Below are 19612 nucleotides of genomic sequence, written 5' to 3' on the forward strand. Positions count from 1 at the left end.
TGGGATTGCAAATGGACTGCTACGTCTATCTAACATTTATGTAGGTGTCTGAGGATCTGCATTTAAGACCCCATCCTTCTGGGCAAGCACATCAAACAACAAGTCACCTCTCTGGGGCTCTATTTATTTAATTTGTTGCCAATACCCTACCCGACCTTCAATGATAATACTTTGTGTTATCACCTGGTGACAATATTAAGAAAGCTTGACAACTGTCTGGAATATTTTAATCAATCATTTAAAATTAAGGCTAAATTAAGGAGATACAAGATAAAATATGACTAGTCAAAAAGACAGAGTAAGATAAACAAACACCAAAAAGACAGAAGCAGCCCCACATCTTATTAGGATCTAATTGTAGGAAACGGAGCAGATCAATATTTTTAAAAGGGAATAAGAATTTTAAATACCAAATTGATATTTGATATCAAATAATTATTTTTAGAATTATAAAAGCAAGAATTATAAGTTTAGTAAAGTTAATGTTAGTGATACCATAACATACAAAATAATATTTAATTACTATGTTTTTGTTAATACTTGAACAGCAGATTTCTCTGATTTTTGTCTCTATATTATTTAATGACTTTTCATATGTAGCATCATTTTAATAGAATAAATTAATAATTCAATCTTTAACTTCAGAATCAAATTGCTTACACAATGCCTTAGAGGATAGATAACTGTGGGCCTTCAGGTAAGCACACCTGTAATTCATGAAACTTCTCACAGGTTTTTATCCTGGTATCACGGGGACTTTAATTCCACGTTTCATTTCCAACTATGTCTGTGTTAGAGAACTTTCCATATCTATTTATGATTTTTATACAGTTAATGACTGAATAAATCTCCCATCAACTACTTTGTCCATTATCTGATAGATATAAATAGAGCACATTCCTGAAGCTGTAGCCAACATCACAGAACTAGGGGAACATGCACACCAAATGATAGAAACTTGCATACCTATATTACTCACGGGGATAATCAGCAATGACTAGTGTTTTATGGTAAAAAAATTTCCATACACACACACACACACACACAGAGAGAGAGAGAGAGAGAGAGAGAGAGAGAGAGAGAGAGTACTTCCCTTAAGTATTCCAGAAATTCTGGATTTCTTAGGGTTTTCTTGACTGTGAAAAGACACCATTACCAAGGAAACTTCTTTTTTATCCAACATCTTTATTTATTTAATCTTTTTTTTTTTACAATCCAGATTTTCCCCCTCCCGGTCCACCCTCTGACTGTTACACATCCCATACCTCCTTCCCCCATCTCCATGAGTATGTCCCCACTTCCCCACCCCCAGCCTCCCAGACCTACCCATTCCCTGGGGTCTCAAGTCTCTTGAGAGTTAGGTGCACCTTCTCTGACTAAGTCCAGACCCAGCATTCCACTACTGTATATATATTGGGGGCCTCATATCAGCTGGTGTATGCTACCTGGTTGGTGGTCCAGTGTCTGAGAAACCTTGGGGGTCCAGGTTAGTTGAGGCTGCCCTCCTCCTCAGCTTCTTCCAGCTTTTCCTAATTCAACCAGAGGGATCAGCAGCTTCTGTCATTGGTTGGGTGTAAATATCTGCATCTGAATCTTTCAGCTGCTTGTTGGGTCTTTCGGGAGCAGTCAAGAAAGGTCCCTTTCTGTGAGCATACCATAGCCTCAGTAATAGTTTCAGACCTTGGGGCCTTCCAAGGAAACTCTTATAAAGGACAACATTTAATTGGATCTGACTTACAGGTTTAGAGGTCTAGTCCATTAACAACATGGCATCCAGGCTAGCATGGTGCTGGAGGAGCTGAGAGTTCTATATCTTCATCCAGAGGAGCAGACTCTCTTCTAGGCAGCTAAGAGGAGGGTCTCTAAAAGCCCACCCCCACATTGACACACTTCCTCCAACAAGTCCAAGCCTCCTAATAGTGCCACTCCCTAGGACAAGCATATTCAAACCACATCCCACTCCCTCCCATAGGATCATTCAAATACTTAGCCATACCTAGCCATAGCACATACAAAATACATTTAATGCAATAGTCTGTAACTGTCTCGACAATGTTAAAGTTCAAAGTTCACAGTCTATTCTGAGATTTATCCAATCACTTAAGTGTCAAAAGGAAGATTACATACCTCCATCATCACAGGAATATGTTACCATTCCAAAACATCATAGTAAGAAATACTGGACCAAAGCAAGACCAAAAACTAACTGGTCAAATTCCAAATTCAAAGTCTCCATGTCTGATGTCAAAGTGTTCTTCAGATCTCCAACTCCTTTCATTTTTGTCAGTAGATCTGTCATTCAGCAGCAACAAACTTCATTTTAGGGGGCTGGTTTCCACACCATGTTAGCAGCTTTCTTCAGCAGTATTCCATGGGTCTGACATCTCTAACAACTTGGGGTATCCAAGGCAACTTTAACTTTACAGATTCTTGTTCTAATGTATGAGATTCACACATAGTCTTCTAGGTTCCTACAAAGGGCTTGTGTCACATCCCCAGCTCTGCCCTCTGTAGCACTTTAGGCTGTAGTTAACTCTGTTCCACTGCTGCTACTGTTCTTGGTGATCACCTCATGGTACTGCCATCTCCAATTTGCTAGAGTCTTCCAATACAACTAGGATTCACCAATAGTCTTTCATAGCCTCCTTCATGGTGCCAAGCTTTAGTCCTGGATTGTCAATTGCAACTGAGGCCGCATCTTCACCAATAGCCTTTCCTGGCCTCTCCCAGTACCAAGTCTTAGCTGCTCTCACAACTCCTTCTTGCCTTCAAAACCGATAACAACTGGGTGATTCTTACACATTGCCAAGTCCAACTGCAGCATAAGGTACAACCTTGGCTATTTCTGGAACACAGATTCTCTGTGCTCTCATAAAACACCTTCCAGAAGATTTCATCTCAGTGATGCTAGCATCTTCTTAGTCACCACTAATTTCCTAGCTCCAGCTAACCACCATCAATTGTCCCAGAAATCGCTTCTATTTTTGACTCTAAAGCCAGAGCCACATGGCCAAAGCTGCTGAGTTCTGATGTTTGCTGGGGCTGGAACATGTCCCCCTTTTTCTATTAAATGATTCCCCAGGTTTCTGTTTTCCAACTCCTTCACTGCCTGTGTTTGGCTGTCCTGGAACTTGCTCTGTGATTGACCTTGAACTTAGAGATCTGCATGGCTCTATCTCCTGAATGCTTGGATTAAAGGTGTATACAATGCCTGGACTTAAGCTTTTCTTCAACTAGAATTTGCTCTGTCCCAGACTGGCCTTGAAATCAGAGATCAGCTGGCTTTTGTCTCCTGGAATGAAAGGAGTGTACCATCATGCCAAGGCCTAAGCTTTTCATGACCACTATTCCTCAATATCTGGATCAAAAACTTGTGTCTTCCAGACTCAAGATCTGGATCACAAGTGTGCCCTCCATTTCTGGATTTTAGTTCATTCCTGATTAAAAGTCCAAATGAAAACAATAACAGGGTAATAATACCTAACACGACATAACTACTGCTTGATAACTGCAAAGACAAGCAATAACCTTAGCTGGGTGGGATCTTGTCTTGGGATTACCAATCCCTAATTTGTTTATCTAGTTGAACACAGAATTCAGCTCCATTTCACTTCCCAGTACCCCTTTATTACCTGAACCAAACATTTTGTATTTTTCTTTCTTTTTTTGTTTTTTTTTTTGGTTCTTTTTTTTCGGAGCTGGGGACCGAGCCCAGGGCCTTGAGCTTCCTAGGTAAGCGCTCTACCACTGAGCTAAATCCCCAGCCCCTGTATTTTTCTTTTCTGAGCTTGCTCCACTTAATCAAAACACTCTTCATGAGAGTAAGCCAGCAGACAAAGTCTATGCTGGGCTTTTTTGAGACTTCCTTTGTCTATGTTTTCTTGACCTTAGACTTAGCCTCAGGCAGGCTCTTCAGACAAGGGCAAAACTCAGCCACATTTTCCATCAAAATACCACAAAAACAGTCTCTAGACCACATACTAACATTCTTCTCCTCTGAGACTTCTTGGGCCAGGTCTGCTCAGTTTAAGCCCCACTTAAAGCATTCTACTGCTTTCCAAACCCAAAGTCCCAAACAACCACATTCTTTCTTTCAAACAAAAACATGGTCAGACCTATCATAGAAATACCCCAGTCCCTGATACCAACTTCTTTCTTGGTTAGGATCTCTGTGACTGTGAAGAGACATCATAACTCTCATAAAGGGTAATATTATCATCAAGGGCATAACAGGGCCCAAGTAGCCATGGCTCTGAAGAAGGAGATGAGAGTTATACATCTTGTTCTAAAGGCAAACATAAGAGTGACCTCCAGGCAGCTAGGAGGGGGGTTGGGATCTCTCAAATCCCACGCCCACAGTAACATACTTCCTCCAACAAGGCTCCTAAAACTGCCACTCCCTGGGTCAAGCATATTCAAACCACTACACTTGGCCACTCCAATGTCAGCCAATAGAAGGAAAGGTATAAGAAAACATTGAAAATGAAAATCTCACACAGATGAGTTAGACAAAATCATATAATCACATGATTCTGTTACAGTGATTTCTCCTTGACCTTTTAAGGACTTCATGCATATGAGACCCTCTGAAGTTCTGGCATCTGAATATTGCAGAATAGAAATGGTTTATTATGTTGGGAATAGATCTTGAAATGGTGACAGGATTATATCAGATGGTAATATAGATAATGATCATTTAGCATCAGAGGACACGGAGCACTTTTAGGCAGTTATGGGTGGTCCTGTTCAGCACTTAGCGCATGACAGAGAACTCAGCATGCAATGTAACTGGAGAGGTACATTGAGTAAGCCCCTGCAGTCCTTGAGAACCAGAACAAAGAATTGAAGGTCAACTACCAAACTTATGTTTCCCCTGTTAGCCTTGATTATTTAATAGATTTTACTTGAACTTATTAATTTATGTATCTTTATTTATGATTTTGGTTTATATCTTTTTAAGAGTGTTTACCTTTCAAACACCAGGATTTTTGTTTGCCTTGAAATACTCTAGTTGACACTTTTGACCTAATCTATGATCAGAACTTGGAATTAATTGCCCTTATATATAGACTGAGCAGATGAATACCATAAATTACTTTAAATAACTTTAAAAGATATAAATGTGTATATGTCAAGCAGATGAAATGTGGAAACATATAGTTGAAAGAGCCCAGACACTCAGGAATATTGACAGTACACAAGATATTGAAGGCACCACCATCTTGAGATAAAAGTGTTAGTCCCAATAAAAATCTTTTTAAAAAATTATTTATTTACATATATGAGTACACTGTTGCTGTCTTCAGACCCACCAGAAGAAGGCATCTGATCCCAATATAGATGATTGTGAGCCACCATATGGTTGCTAGGAATTGAGCTCAGGACCTGTGGAAGAGCAGTCAATGCTCTTAACCATTAAGCTATCTCTCCACCCCACCCTATCCCCAATAAACGTCTTAAAAACTCTTCATGTGTTTTAACAGCTACAGCACTCCAATGGAAGCAGCTTTCTCAACTCTCCAAGAGGCTTGATCTTCGAGTCCATTCTTATCCATTGTGGAGTCAGGAGGATTTCTGTGAATTACTTCTGTTTGTTCCATCATGTATTGAACAAGCACAGTCTTTGTAGTCAGAAATGAAAGATAAATGGCCCTAAATGTTAGTCATATTGCACTTCTGTTTCTCTTTATAGTGATATTGGGAATCTCTTTCCTAATGGAGTGATATTTAAGACTGAAGGTTCTGTCCTACCTAAAATCAGCCTTCATTTCTCTTGTGTGGTTTTTCCATCACAGTGTCTGTCTGAAAGCATGTCACAGCTGCTGCAGTCATCACAGGCCCGGCCCCAGGGCAGGTCAGTCCCTCCTGTGGAGAAAGTGTTCTCGGCTCAGTACTCAGCCATAAATTGTGCAGCTATTGATATCATTACCAATTTTTTTATGGGTCTCCAGGTATCAGTGCTATGGAGTTTGCTAGACAGCAGTTGAACAGCCCTTTCTGAGACTCATAAAAGCACACACAAAAAGATACCTAGTTGTCTCCAAGAATAAATGATGTGCCGCTTACACTGGGTCTCTTTCATTCAAGTTTTGACAGGCTGGGTAGGAATTGACGTGTGAATCACCTGCCAATAGACGCACTCCAGTACAGTGATGCCCACGAATCTGTGGGCAAATGTCAGCCTATTCCATACTGTATCTGTCCTCCTTCCTTTTATCTGCATCTTTCAAACTCTTTCTTTCTGCCTACTTCTTGAGATTAAAATGATTACTAATATTTTGAAGCTATCCCGTTCCCGGATTTCTATCCTCCTACATACAGAGGGGATACGACCCACACTCACAACATATCAAGCGATGAAAAGTATCATAGAAATCAAGCTAGAAATTTCACTTCTTTGGACTTAAGCTTTTCCATTAGCTATTTAAATCACAGCACTGTCTCCTTGTGACCTAGACCAGGACTTTGGGGAAGCTACCAGACATGCCAACCTGTTCATTTAATGCTGAGGTGGATGTAGAGAGGCAGTGGATTCCAGGAGCTATACAATGCCACAGTCACCATTCACAGCCTGGTTTCCTGAGCTTCAGCCTGTTGAGCCAAACTTCTGAAGCACAAACTCATATTTTAGTAGCAGATACATTCGGCACATTTGAAAGCCCTGCATAACTTCATGGTAGCATTCTCAGTTGAGTACCTACAGAGTCGGCTGAGGAAATGCAGTGCACCAACACCAAGACGCAGTCCTTGTTGGCTGACGGGCAATCCTAACTCCCTGTAGTTTTTCCCATTTCTTTAACTATTTTTAAGATTACAAATTTTTCTACCATTTGCAATTCCAATCATGGTTGATGTGAGAGACATACCAATTTAAAGTTATTTCTATTTAGAATATTTTCCCTATTTATCTTATTATTTTGTGTCAGGAATATTAAAACAATTTTTTTTTCCTTTTCTGTAAACCACAAGTGTTTCTTTTGGCAATTTCCATGGAATTGCAGGAACAATTTTTTTCAGAATAGCAGTAACTGAAGACGCCCCGCACACTCGTGGGCTGTCATGAAGTGTTGTTCCTCCCTTCTCTCCCACTACACATTCTCCAAACTCTTCTGAGGTTTCAGTAACAGCTCATGGTTCTGCTTGATTTCATTTGAGGACTCTAGAATAGGGAGTCTTGGCTCCTTTTTCCTTAGAGTGTGAGGGGGACACACACAGGCACTTGCCCTTTGCTCATATCACATTTGTCTCTACCCTTTATTCTGTACCCCAATATGATTTCTAATGACAACCTCATTCTCATCTTTGTATATTTGCTTCCTAGACTTTGCTTTTTTGAAGCACGCAGAAGCATTTCCAATTTAAAGCAAATCATTAGGAGCAAACATCCATTCTTCTTCCCCATTTGAGACACAGAAGGATCACAATTGTCCACTGTGCTCACGCTCATTAGAATGTAGTTTTAATTAGTTACCAGAATCCCCCACTTTCTCCTCCAGCTTCTCTCCATTCCTGCCTCTGACTGAAGACATTCTAATCAGCATCTTGGCATTGCCCTCCCTGCTGCCTAAGCCGGAGACCGTCTTGTTCTTACGGAGTGTCGTGTCTTCGCATTCACTGGAGCTGCCTTGGCGTGAAGCAACACTAGTACTGACAAGCTGCCCTGCTGGCTTTTCTCTGGAGGATCATTAACCATCTTTAAATAAATAAATGGCTGTTGCTACTCCCTGCACAATTTAGAACATGTGTCCTTGTGACTTGATGTGAGGCTCATGTTTAAAACTATTGTTTGTTTTCTCTGCTGCCAAGAGCTTCCTGTTTTGATTCCTCTGATTCTTGGTTTCCTTCTGTAATGGCCTGTCCTTCAAAGCCCTTCAGGTTCAATAGTACATGACATGATTTCTTATCATTTATGCAATTCCATTGAAACAATCTTCAGATGTAAAACTTATCTCTCCCTCTCCCTCCTCCCTCTCCTTCTCTTTGGGTATGTGTGTGTGTGTGTGTCTGATTACTTGTCATTTAAGCAACTCCATCTAAACACTATCTTCAGATTAGAAATTATGTCTGTCAGTCTCTCCCTCTCCCCTGACTCTCTCCCTCCCTCACCCCTCTGCATTCTTAGGCACATATCAAAAGAAAAATTTATATTATATAGAAACTATTTACCACCTTCTATTCATGTTGGCCTTTATGTCTTTCATGGCCCCTTAGTGTAACAATTTGAGCTTTTAGTTAATTTTTGGTTATTTTAAAATTCTTTTTTACAAAATGACTTAGAGACATTTAATGGGAATGTGGATGTTTAACTGTACCTCTTTTGTATATTAGTTTCACCATCATTAAACTGGTAATTGTTTAATAACTAGAAAATGCAGCATCATTCATAAATGCCTAAAAACTAATTCTACTTTTTTCCTCCCACAAGCGTGTCTTTCAGGGTCCTCCAAATTCAATATTAAATGACACCACTTGTCATGAAAGCAAGCTCCATCCAAATACAGCCTGTGCTAACTGACTCAGCCATCTTATATTTTGAAGACAGATGTCTTTTGTGAATATTTAAGTTTTCTTTAGAATGACACTCTGAGCACCCATTTGCACTACCCTAGTGAGAACTGGGCTCAATACAACAAGATCCTCTTTCACAGGCGCATAACCTGTCAGCTGTGCACCACATCGGAGTTTCTTCCTCTGTTCCATGTAGCATGGCTGGCTCCCATGGCCCCAGGGTATCTAGCTACACAAAACTGAGATTTGCTTACTACGTGGTATGGATGTGTATTGGTATGGGTTCTCCTGTTATCTGTATGCTGCCCATCTGTTACATATATATATAGACACCTGATGGCATGTGTCTTCTGCCCCGTGTTTTCTTCTATGAAAAGTAAGGCTGTGGCTGCTGTGTGCTGTCATCACCTCCACTCCCCCACTGCATTGCTCCCATTGCACACCTGAGCCTCAGATATTTAACTGTAGAGATAAGCTTCATGCAATATTCATTATCTATTTCATTTTCGCCTCTACGGCTTTTATACTCTGACTGCAAGGAGTCATGCTATCTATGAATTCTTGAGCTGAACTGAATACCTTTGCCACTAAACTCTAAGAGCCTTCTTAATTAGATAGAAAACAATGGTTAGAAGTTTTTCCCCACTTCTGAGGGCCCTTCCCTCTCCATCTTTAAAAAAAAAAAACCTTTCAATTCTAATTTTAAGGCTATGCATTATTACCATAGAACTAGATTTTGCTACTTTTCATTTATATGATATTCCCTAAAAATGAATTTGATCTTATGGATCTTTGGGATAAGCTAATATCATTAATGGCAAATCTCAAAGGATTTCTCTTCTTTAGTGGGAAATCTGAGGGGTCCAGGATAATCTTCCTGTGTGAAGAATACACAATGGTCAGTCGTGCGTTGTACATGCCTTCGTATCCCCCCCTTTCCCATCAGCTCCCTCAAGCATTCATCAGTAGGTTTTCAATGGGAGGATTACCACAGAACAGTCTACTTTCAATGTCCGGAGCCAACACAGGCACAGTTCAGTCGTGTGACTTTCAAAGTCCATTGGCTCATCCACGGTACCACTGCACGGCAGTTAGCAATATTAGCATCTGCACGCTTTAGTCAGGTTACAAGCTCCTTCAGCACATAAGCATGCTTACTTTTTCCCCTCCCCACAAGGAAACAAAAACGAGGCAGAGTTCCCTCCCTCTTACTTAGTGAGCTTGAATTGTGAAGTGTGACTTTAGCTCTACTGTGTTCACAGATTGGCCTAAGAATTAACCCCTCTCCTTGTTTGCCTTCGCTGAACACAAGGATGCTCTCTCTGGCTTTGAGTGGCAAGTCAGACCCTCCTTGACAGAAGTCTGCTAATAGGGGTTGGCAGTTTGAAAAATAATATGAGGGGGGTTAGTTTAAAACCGAGATAACAGTTCATATTTTGAGATGCTCATTATTAATTCCAGTATGAAATGATTTGCACTTGTTATTAACACATTAAGACAGCCAGGGAAAAATTAGAAGGTGACTCAACAGGAGACATTCAAATGTGGAAAGAAAAAAAAATAACCACAGAGGGAAACTTTTTCCTAATGAGCTGAGTCTACGTTTAAGAAAGATCCATCCATTTTAAAGGTTGATTGGTTGATTGGGGGGGTTGTGCATATTGATTAATTAAGTTTGTTTTCAACTGATACAGAAAAACGTGAAAGGCATATATAATAAAGGAGTACTATACGTAAATTGTTGTAATGTTCTAAATAGTCGATATAGTGGAATAAGCTGAATTGTCATCTCCTGAGAAATGCGTTACTATGTTATGGTATAGTGAAGGCAAAATGCTGAGCCCCTGTTATGTCAAAAGCATCTTCAGGAATTTAAATTTTTCTCATAATCAGGAGAGAAACAGCAAGGAGGCAGAGGTTCATATTCTCAAGGTTGAAGAGAGACTCTCTCCTACAGCTTGACATTTATAATCTAAGAAAAAGCACATGTCCCACATTCTGACCTTTGTATGTGTATATACATATTTCTGTATATCTGCATGAATGTATCTGTATGTTTGTATTCATGTATATGTATGTACATTTGTGTATGTTACCTATAAGTGTGAGTATATGTGTGTATCTGTATGTGTGCATATATGTATGTGCATGTCTATATGATGTATATATATTTCATATGTTGTATAAGATGTGTTTATGTGTTTGTATATGCATGTGTTCACACATGTATATATATATATGTATACATGTATATACATAATATTCATGTATTATATGACTCAGCTGAAAAGTCATAATAACTAAAATTTTCGGAGATTGTTGGTCACTATTTCTTTTCTCTGTTACATCATCACCTTGTTTTTGACAGTGAGGAAATAGCATGGTGAATCAACACTCCTTGTTTTCTGTTTACTTTTTCTCCTTTGAGAAATTGTAACACAATAATTTGTATTTCATTAAATTGTAGCACATTCACCTTATTAAATACTTGAACATAATTGGGAGTTTCAAGGTGTCTCCCTTCCCCGTTCTCCCAATTTCTTTGGGACTTCAATTACTATGAGCTATTCCTGACAATAGTGCATCTAGAGGAGCTGTTCTCTTAGTACTACTGATCATTCAGGGGATTCCCTGACAGGGTTCAGCCTAAGGGCAATGGAAGAGTGAGAAAGTTGCTATGAGCCTGAGTTTTAAGGACATTTTTCCATCTAGTCTAACTTATTTTTCAAGCTTTATTGAAGAAGAAATTGCAGCTGTACAGTCGGACCATTGTTTCTAACACTGGTGATGGAGGAAGTAAAGAATAATGGGGCGATGTTTGTATTAAGTAAAGGGGAAAGAGGGAAAGTAGAAGGGACTGCTCATACATTATGTCACAGTGTTTCTATTTTCAAACAGCATATCAACTAACTGTGGAAAGTTTTGTCTTCAAGAAAGGAAGGTTAAGGAAAAGGTTAAGAAGTGTTAGTGACTCTGTGTTGTGTAAAGAAAAAAATTGCCGTAGCACAGATGAGATCTCTTTGGTAAATGAGGTAAAGCAGCATTGAAAATGTCCTTTAAGATGGGACAGCGATCGCAGTTTGGGGGAGCATTTTCAGAATGTTGATAAACGAGAAGCTGCATTCTACTCCTTTCCACTCTTTCCCTCAGAGTATGCAAATAAAAAGGTTAAGGGTTTTTGTGAGAGATTTTTAAACCTCAGGCAGGTTTTCTTCTTTACATTTTTAATCCCTATACAGAAGCCAAGTTTGTATGAAGCAAATGATTCCAGGCCTAATTGCGGTGAGCATGCGTGGTTGGTTTGCTAACCCTGTTGAGGTTGAATTGCATTTGAACTTTCTAACAGTATGATTTTTTTTTCAGAATTTAATAACTGGCTAAAATATTTAATAATGGGAGTTTTTATTAAATTAAAAAGAAATCAGGATATATTTTTAGAAGAACTAACTTATTTTCTTTATCAGTTTTGTCTACTTTAAGGGAAAGGGACAGAATGGAAGCAATCCCTTGTATACTTAAATAGACATTACTGCCATTAGCTCACTGCATAATCTCATTCAGTGTGGATCGTTGTTCAAAAGGTTTGGGAAGCAGCAAATGGCAGGTCTAAAGAATAACAAACTACATTAAATGTTTGAATTTCTTCATTAGTCTTATGCATAACTAATCTTTAAATTTCCACATGATTCTTAGGACAGTTCTTAGATTGCCCACTGCCCAATCTTGAATCACCTAACATATCTGCTGAATGCAATGTCTGGTTTTCAAATGCAGGTAGGGAATGATGAGAGTTAAAGATAGAGTGTAAGCATGCTGCCCTACCTAGAGATGCCAGAGAGCCTGGGCGGGTTCATTTACAAGCACCCTTAGAAACAGGATGGTAAAACATGAAAGCCTGTTATAAACCCTTTTAATTAAAACACATTGTGCTCTATATTCTCCTCTCTGCAGGGCCCGTCTGACCTCTCACCTCTTCCTTTGTCCTGCAGGCACTCCGCTGCTGGTTAGGAGAAGCAGTGACCCAGCACCAGGGCCCCATGCTGATGCCCAGCCAAGCACTGCAAGCCCCAGTGGCCAGAGCTTGAAACCTGTTGTTCTGGTAGGTATCTTACCATCCACATCTCAAGGGATCAAAGGGCCTTGCCCATACACTCCAAAGAGCTGATAATTAGATACAGGTCTTTTGATAAAATGAGGAGTAGTGATTATAAAAATAGATAGCATGGTCTAATAGTAGGATAGTTAGTGATGGACATTACTTACAGAGCGTAGATTGTATGTCAAACCCTCATTTAAACTTCTACGTGGAAGTAAGGACAAGTCTTTATTCTCCGACTTTCTGATAAAATGTGAGGCAGGGACATATAACTACTTGTTCAATGATGTAGGAGGCTCAGAACTGAAGCAAGTGGTCTGGCTCCAGAGACCCTGTTTCTAGCCAGCAGACGCCTGCTGCTGTTCTCCTTCAAAGTCAGAGGGCAGACTGGTGTGTTTTCAGTGATTCAAAGCAGCGCTCTGTACGACAGAATGACAGTGAATGTGGATACAGTTTAGCTTCCAATACCACGAGTATATGAACCAGCACTGACTTTCTAGAATTCACCATTGAAACTGGAGAAAAATACACATAGGAAAAGATACTTATGAGATAACGAATTTGTAACTGCTATATTGTAGTTGATAAGTGAGAAATTACTTCCAGGGCATGGGAAGGTATTTTCCATCCATCCACATAGACTGTGGATCCTATTCTTTAAATTCTCAGTGGCTTTGAAGAACTGTAATGATGGTCCAGTCCCTCCAAATAATTTGCAAGTTAAACGTTGGTCAATGACCATACATGTTATCCCATAGCATGACACTCAGTAATGTAACCACACTTAAACTCTCCTAAAAACCCATCCCTCTCTCGTTATGAGCCTTACTGTTTAGAGCACTTTATGAAAAATGTGTATCAGGGTGACAAATGAACTTAGACAATTCTCACAATTTGGTATAATTTTATTTTCAATAACCAGTGCCAAAGATTATAAAGTAGGAGCTGCTCGCTCTTAAAGTAGTGCCTTCAACGCATTTTAGATATAATGTTATCTCACTATCCTATTTAAAGCTCTAGGTGCTGGAAATATGGCTTAATCCTTAAGAACACCTTCTCTTTTAATGTATATGTTTTATTATTTCTTTTAATGTTTACATTATAACTATATCATTTTTCTTTTCTCTTTTCTCCCTCTAAACTTCCCATATGCCTTTCTTTATTCTCCTTCAAATTCATGGTCACCTTTTTATAAATGAATTATTACTATATGCATATGCATACATATATATGTATATATACATATATATGTATATGTGTGTTTCCAAATTAGCCTGTTCAGTATGTATAATGTTACTTCTATGTGTATGTTTCAGAGCTGGCCATTCAGAATTAAATAGCCAATCATTGTGCTCCTCCCTGAGGAAGACTATTTCAGCTGCTTCCAGCATTCTTTGGCTGACTGTAGTTCTTTCTGTAGTATTGAGGCCTCAGGTTCCCCTCTCATACACTCCTCCCATGTGTGTCTCTTGGTGTGTACTCTTTCTTTAGCTCAAGTTTAGGCATCATGTTGAAGAGCACCTACGTTTCCTGCAGGGGACTCTCATTGGGAACTCCAGCTCCTGGGAATTCAATGCCCTCTTTTGGTCTCTGCACTCACTTCACTCGTGTGCATGTAATACACATAGCACATAATTAAAAATAAAAATAAAAGCTTATAAAAACTTGGCTCTTTAGGGAAGTAAGTTTAATAGAGCATTAATAAAAATTGAGTACATCTGATCCGCTTGATTGATGGGTACAGAGAAAACCAGTGTTTGATGCTTTTGGAGTTTTTGTTTGTCTTCATTTCATTTTAAATAATGCAGTGATTGAGACTAGGTTAAGTCTAAATATATTGAATTGGAAAAGGGAGTGATATAAGTATGAAGAAATTTACATAAACAAGAATAAGTATAATTTAATGCATATTTTATGATATCTATATACCCTACAATGAGTCTGTCTGATTAATGTTATCACTGTTTGCATGCAGAATTCTCCCACATATATTTCTGTTTGTATCACATAAACTCAGTGCTTAGAACAATTGAAATAACATAACTATTAACTTCTTTTCAAGAGAAAATTATGTCTCCCATCATACTAATACCTTTATCCAAATATGAGCTCAGGGAATTCCAAGGCAGGGCATGTGGTTGGATGATACGGTATTACTACCAGAGATTTGTATTCTACTTTTGGGGGAAAATACTGCCACTCACAGTGCTTGTACCTTGATGACGTCGCTTAAGTGCTGGTATGTCAGAAGAGAAGGGAAACCCCACACTGACTTCCCCATAGTGGGCTATGTGCTTGATGATGAGTGTACGTGGGACTTGAAGGATGTGATGCTTGCCTTAGCACAGGACAGAGGTGCTCAGGCTTCTCTTGCTTTGATTATACAATAATCTCTGCCGAGTATGTGATTCCTAATGCACCAGGAACACACTGTGCCATGCTTTTCTTCATGTAGAGCCAAGACAAGGAAACCGCTCAGTGTGTAGATCTAGAAATGAAAGAGACACATAAACCGAGTGGGGATTCTTCGCGTTTCTGAGCATTCCAGCAGCTTTAATTAATAGTTAACCCAACCCAGCCATTCTACCCGTCACCCACTACCATCCCCCTAATTCTTTCCTGTTTTATAATATTTATTTAGTCTCCCTGAGTCAAGAAACAAATACATTAACTGCCCCACCATAAGAACTGTAGACAGAGTTATTGAGTAGGGATTCTTGAGAGGGCATCCATTTTCACTTAGAAGAAAGGCATTGTCTGTGTCTGTCACAGTCTCACTAAGTAATTTTTTGTTGAACTTGTGTTCAAATACATTTGCAATCTCGAGCTAAATAAACTATATATTAAATTATTTTAATTACTTTTTATTTCTAAATGTGGTTAATAGAAACTATAAATTATATTTATGGTTCTCAATGCATTTATATTGAATAGCGTTCCTCGAGACAGAAATAAACTCAGGCGTAAATTAGTAAAATGATTTGAAACCCTAGGAGGAAGGGTCTCTGAGGCCTATGTTGTCGTTTGGGTGTCAGTATGATTTGTCATTCTGACTCCTTTCTGTTGACCTTTGCAGACATCCAGTTGCAGATAAAAATCATGGCATCCTGTGTCCAAGTAGTTGCTGTCAGTATTTGCTCAGGGATGAGAGAAGGGACCTTCTGGGGAAGCATGGGGAAAACAGTGCCACAGATCTTACCTGGGAGCTCACGGGTGTTTCTTCATGACAAGGACCGTAGGAGTCCAGAAAGTGGATTGGTGGCTTGCGCTCTTTTCCAAGCCTCAGATAGCATAGTTACATTGAAAGCGTCACTAGGAGCAACTTGACTCGTCTGATTGGATCGATGCTAGTATGGATAGGGAATGCATGATAGTGTGCCCCTTGCGGTAAGCAGTGTGAAGAACGATTGCTTCACAGATACATGTTCCATTGCTTTCCTTCATTATCCATGGGGTAGGACAATTGGAATTCCTCCTTCCTCAAAAGTGTTCTCATGCAAGTAATTCACAGACAGCAGGACCCCACGGGGTGTATTCCCAGGAAACTCTGTCATAACCCACACCGTAAGAATCTAAGGAATAAATACTTGACACATTTGACTGTGTTGAAGTACCGCCTTTAAAACCACTGTTGATTCTAGTTATTTTTAACTGTACTTTATTAGACCCACTGTAGTTAAAATGTGCTTCCCTGATGCCCAGAGATGTGAGCTTTGAAAAGGTTAGAAAATTTGGGCCTTCCTTCCTGATTGAATTATTTCAAATTGGTTATTTCAGATGTACACTCACAGGCATGCTAGACTTAGAAGACAGCACCAAATTAGAAAATTTGAATTTGCTGCAAGTTTCAGATTCCGAGTGCTGAAAACCCAACAGATTTCAGAGTTTGTTACTTAGGGTACCATCAGATAAACAGCATGGAAATTTGTTTCTCTGCCTTTTCTTCATACCAGGATACTATAGCTATTAATGTTCAAGCAGCAATTGCTATTCATCTTCCAAGACAGTAACAAACCTCATTCTTCAGACACTTTTGTACTAAAGAAAGAGAACCCTGGGGACAGGATATTAGAGTAAGAGTTTTCTTACAAGAACCCGTACCTTCCTCCTCTTGATTGCAACCTGGTGCTCTCCTTTGGCTTAAGGGCATGCCATAAATCTGATCGCCTTGAAAGCGATGTACCTCAATTTGCAATTGGAGCTCTAAACACATGTGATATTCCCCCCTTAATATCCGGTTAACTAATATAGGTGTTTGTGGTTTAATGACTGTTTGTATCTTGCATTTAATTCTTAAGGCACATGGATCCTGCAGGGTGAGTAAATTAAAAAGTAGGTTCCTGGAATGTGAATGTGAATGGTTGTTCTCTGAGAGTAAAGGCTGGTGCTCTAAACCTGTTGCTTAAATGTTTTGTATTACCAAAAATTGTGTGTGTGTGTGTGTGTGTGTGTGTGTGTGTGTGTGTGTGTGTGTGTTCGTTCACTTGTGGCCTTTAGAAGTTGATGTCTATTATTATATAAATTTTATTTTTTAAATTTCTAGTCAGCTCGGGTGACTGTTAAAGTAGAAGGCCGTGCCTGGGCATCAGAGGTGTGATAGCCATCTTGGGTTTTAGTATGGGGTGAGCCAGGAACTCTTCGCCTTCTACAGTTTAGAAGGAGAGCAGAGGATTAAGACGAGAAGCCTCATTTTTGAGGGTCAAATAGTACAGGGAATTCCTTGGGTCTACAGACTGTCTCTGAGTAGGTGGTAGAGAGGTTCACTCTCAGCCTGCAAAAGTCCAGTAACTGAGGCTACCCCATTCTATTATCATCTTTCCCACCTAACACATAGACATAAATCCAGGAATTTAAGATGATTTTTTTTCATTTTTGCTCCTAGAGCCACATTACCTGTTTATTCAATAGCAACACCATTGTTCAATACTCTACGGTTAAGATTAGGGCAGAAGAACACAGGCTGCCTCTGAAGGATGCCCTCAGAAATACATCCGGTTGTCAGGAATGTTCTACTGGAGGGTAGGTGGAAAACCAGCCTGTCTTTGGGGATTTGGGTGTTTCAGCAGCAAAGATCCTGCGGGTGGAACTGGTGAGGAGAATTATTTCCAGTGAGGAGCTGCACTTTTCTTGCCTAGGGATTGAGAAATGTCTTGTTAGATGATATATTTCTTTCTGACCATGTCACATACATTGAAACTATTAGAGGTGTTTCCCCCAGATTAAACTCTCTCAGATCCATGAGCAAAACCATTGTGATATTACAATTAAAGTTTACTACCCTGTCTGTTAGGTTAAAAATCAGAAGGCATTTGGTTGTGGGCTGCTGACCATGTAGCAAACCAGCTAACCATGATTTGCCTTGCTTGGGATTATTCTAAGTCTGCACTTAATAAGGAAAATGCAAGTGAGTTTATGCCAAAATTCAATTTAGGATTTAGTAAAGAGTTTGGATGAACAAATGTTAATTTCTCTCCATTAGATATTACAGCTTTATAGCTATAGAAGTTCAGGCTGGATGACTGCTGAGGGATATCTGAAGCAAGGTGATAGCCACTGTATTTCAGCCAGGAGCATTGGATGCTGTTCAACGAAAGGGAGGGGGGAGAGCTTGTAACATACAATTGTATTATTTGGAGATACTGAACCCTACAAAAGGTTTTTCTTTCATTCTTTCCTTCTTTTCTTTTTCCTGACAGTGATTTAATAATAGTCCTGTTGTTTGTAACTCCAGCTGTTCACAGTGTGTGCTGATAAGACCAGAGCTTGAAGACACATTTCGGCGAGGGCTTTCATATGGCTTTGTTTTAAGAGATAAAGCTGCCAACCAGTATTTCACGGAGCCAGATGTTTTCTAAGTTTGGCAAGTTTAGGCAGCTTAATTTCTAAAACATTGCGCTCAGAGACTAAGGTTCAGATAGGGGCGAGCGAGGAGCCTGGTCTATTCTGCAGCAGAGTTTCCCACTGCAGTTTTGCAGGGGTTGATTTAAACAAACAAACAAATAAACAAAAATGGCTTAGCTGAATGTCCACACCATGACAAGCCAGGAATTCTGGGAAATGTGACCCCTGTTCAGGACCCTGCTTCTGTGTCACTTATCCTGAGTCTTGTTTAGAACTGAAAACAAAAGGGAAGTCCACTATTCCAAGTCTCTCAAAAGTGAAAACCATCTTTGTTGGTTTCAGTCAGGCTCTAAGCATAATACAAACTGAATGCATTTTGCTTTCATGTTAAAATATATTGATTGACATTTTAGATATTTAATCTTGAGCTGCAAACCATTAGGAAAGCTTCAGACATTACTCTTCTTCCCAGGAAACATAGAGCCTGGTTAAGAAGACCAAATCGAAAACAACTAAGCCGCCCTGTCAACCTGAGCATGTGTCAGATCCCCGGGTGCTCCATAACTACCGGGATGCCTGTTCTTTGCCTACACCCTGTACTTGGGCTTTCTGACTAAGTTTAAATTTCCATAAACCCTGAAGGGAGCGGCCATGTTTGGTATCTGTTAGCTCTTATGTTCCTGCAGTGTAACTAACTACAATTGGTATGTTGCTAAGGCTGCAGGTACTTCAGTGGCCGGCGCTGGTATTCTCTTACTTGTGTTCAAGTCTCCAGGCAGAGTGCCTGGCACATGGTAGATCAACATAGACGTATGAGGCTTAAAACTTTCCTTTCTGAGATGAGTAAGGTGAAGTCAATTCAACAGCCTTCAAGCAGCCTAGCTCATTTATAAGTGTGTATATTGTTTATGTGTGCATATCTGTAGGTGCATATACACATATGTATGAACGAATTAGATTATGAAAGGCCCTGCTCTCTACCTGAAATAGCTGCAGTTGAGCTGGGAAACTCAGTGACATGTCCAAGCACGACTTCCCTGCTACACATTTAACTGAGAGCTGGCAGCTGAGGTCAGCAGTTTGGATTCTCAGACATTTCATTTTAGAATTTAAACAATGAGCCAGTTCAGAAAATTAGTAAAAATTATAGGGAGAGAACAAGCCATT

At 39.6% G+C, this 19612-nt stretch overlaps 1 protein-coding gene across 3 annotated transcripts in view; it reads left to right on the forward strand.

The window, feature by feature from the left end:
- The window catches only part of Pard3b (par-3 family cell polarity regulator beta), a 1028687-nt gene that overhangs the window by 447407 nt on the left and 561668 nt on the right, over positions 1-19612 (forward strand). For all 3 annotated transcript variants that reach the window (XM_039083322.2, NM_001191808.2, XM_063266952.1), the window contains 1 exon segment: positions 12498-12607. In XM_039083322.2, the coding sequence (XP_038939250.1) occupies positions 12498-12607 (110 nt within the window).

The sequence above is a fragment of the Rattus norvegicus genome, chromosome 9 (genome assembly GCF_036323735.1).
Source record: "Rattus norvegicus strain BN/NHsdMcwi chromosome 9, GRCr8, whole genome shotgun sequence".
Lineage (NCBI taxonomy): Eukaryota > Metazoa > Chordata > Mammalia > Rodentia > Muridae > Rattus > Rattus norvegicus.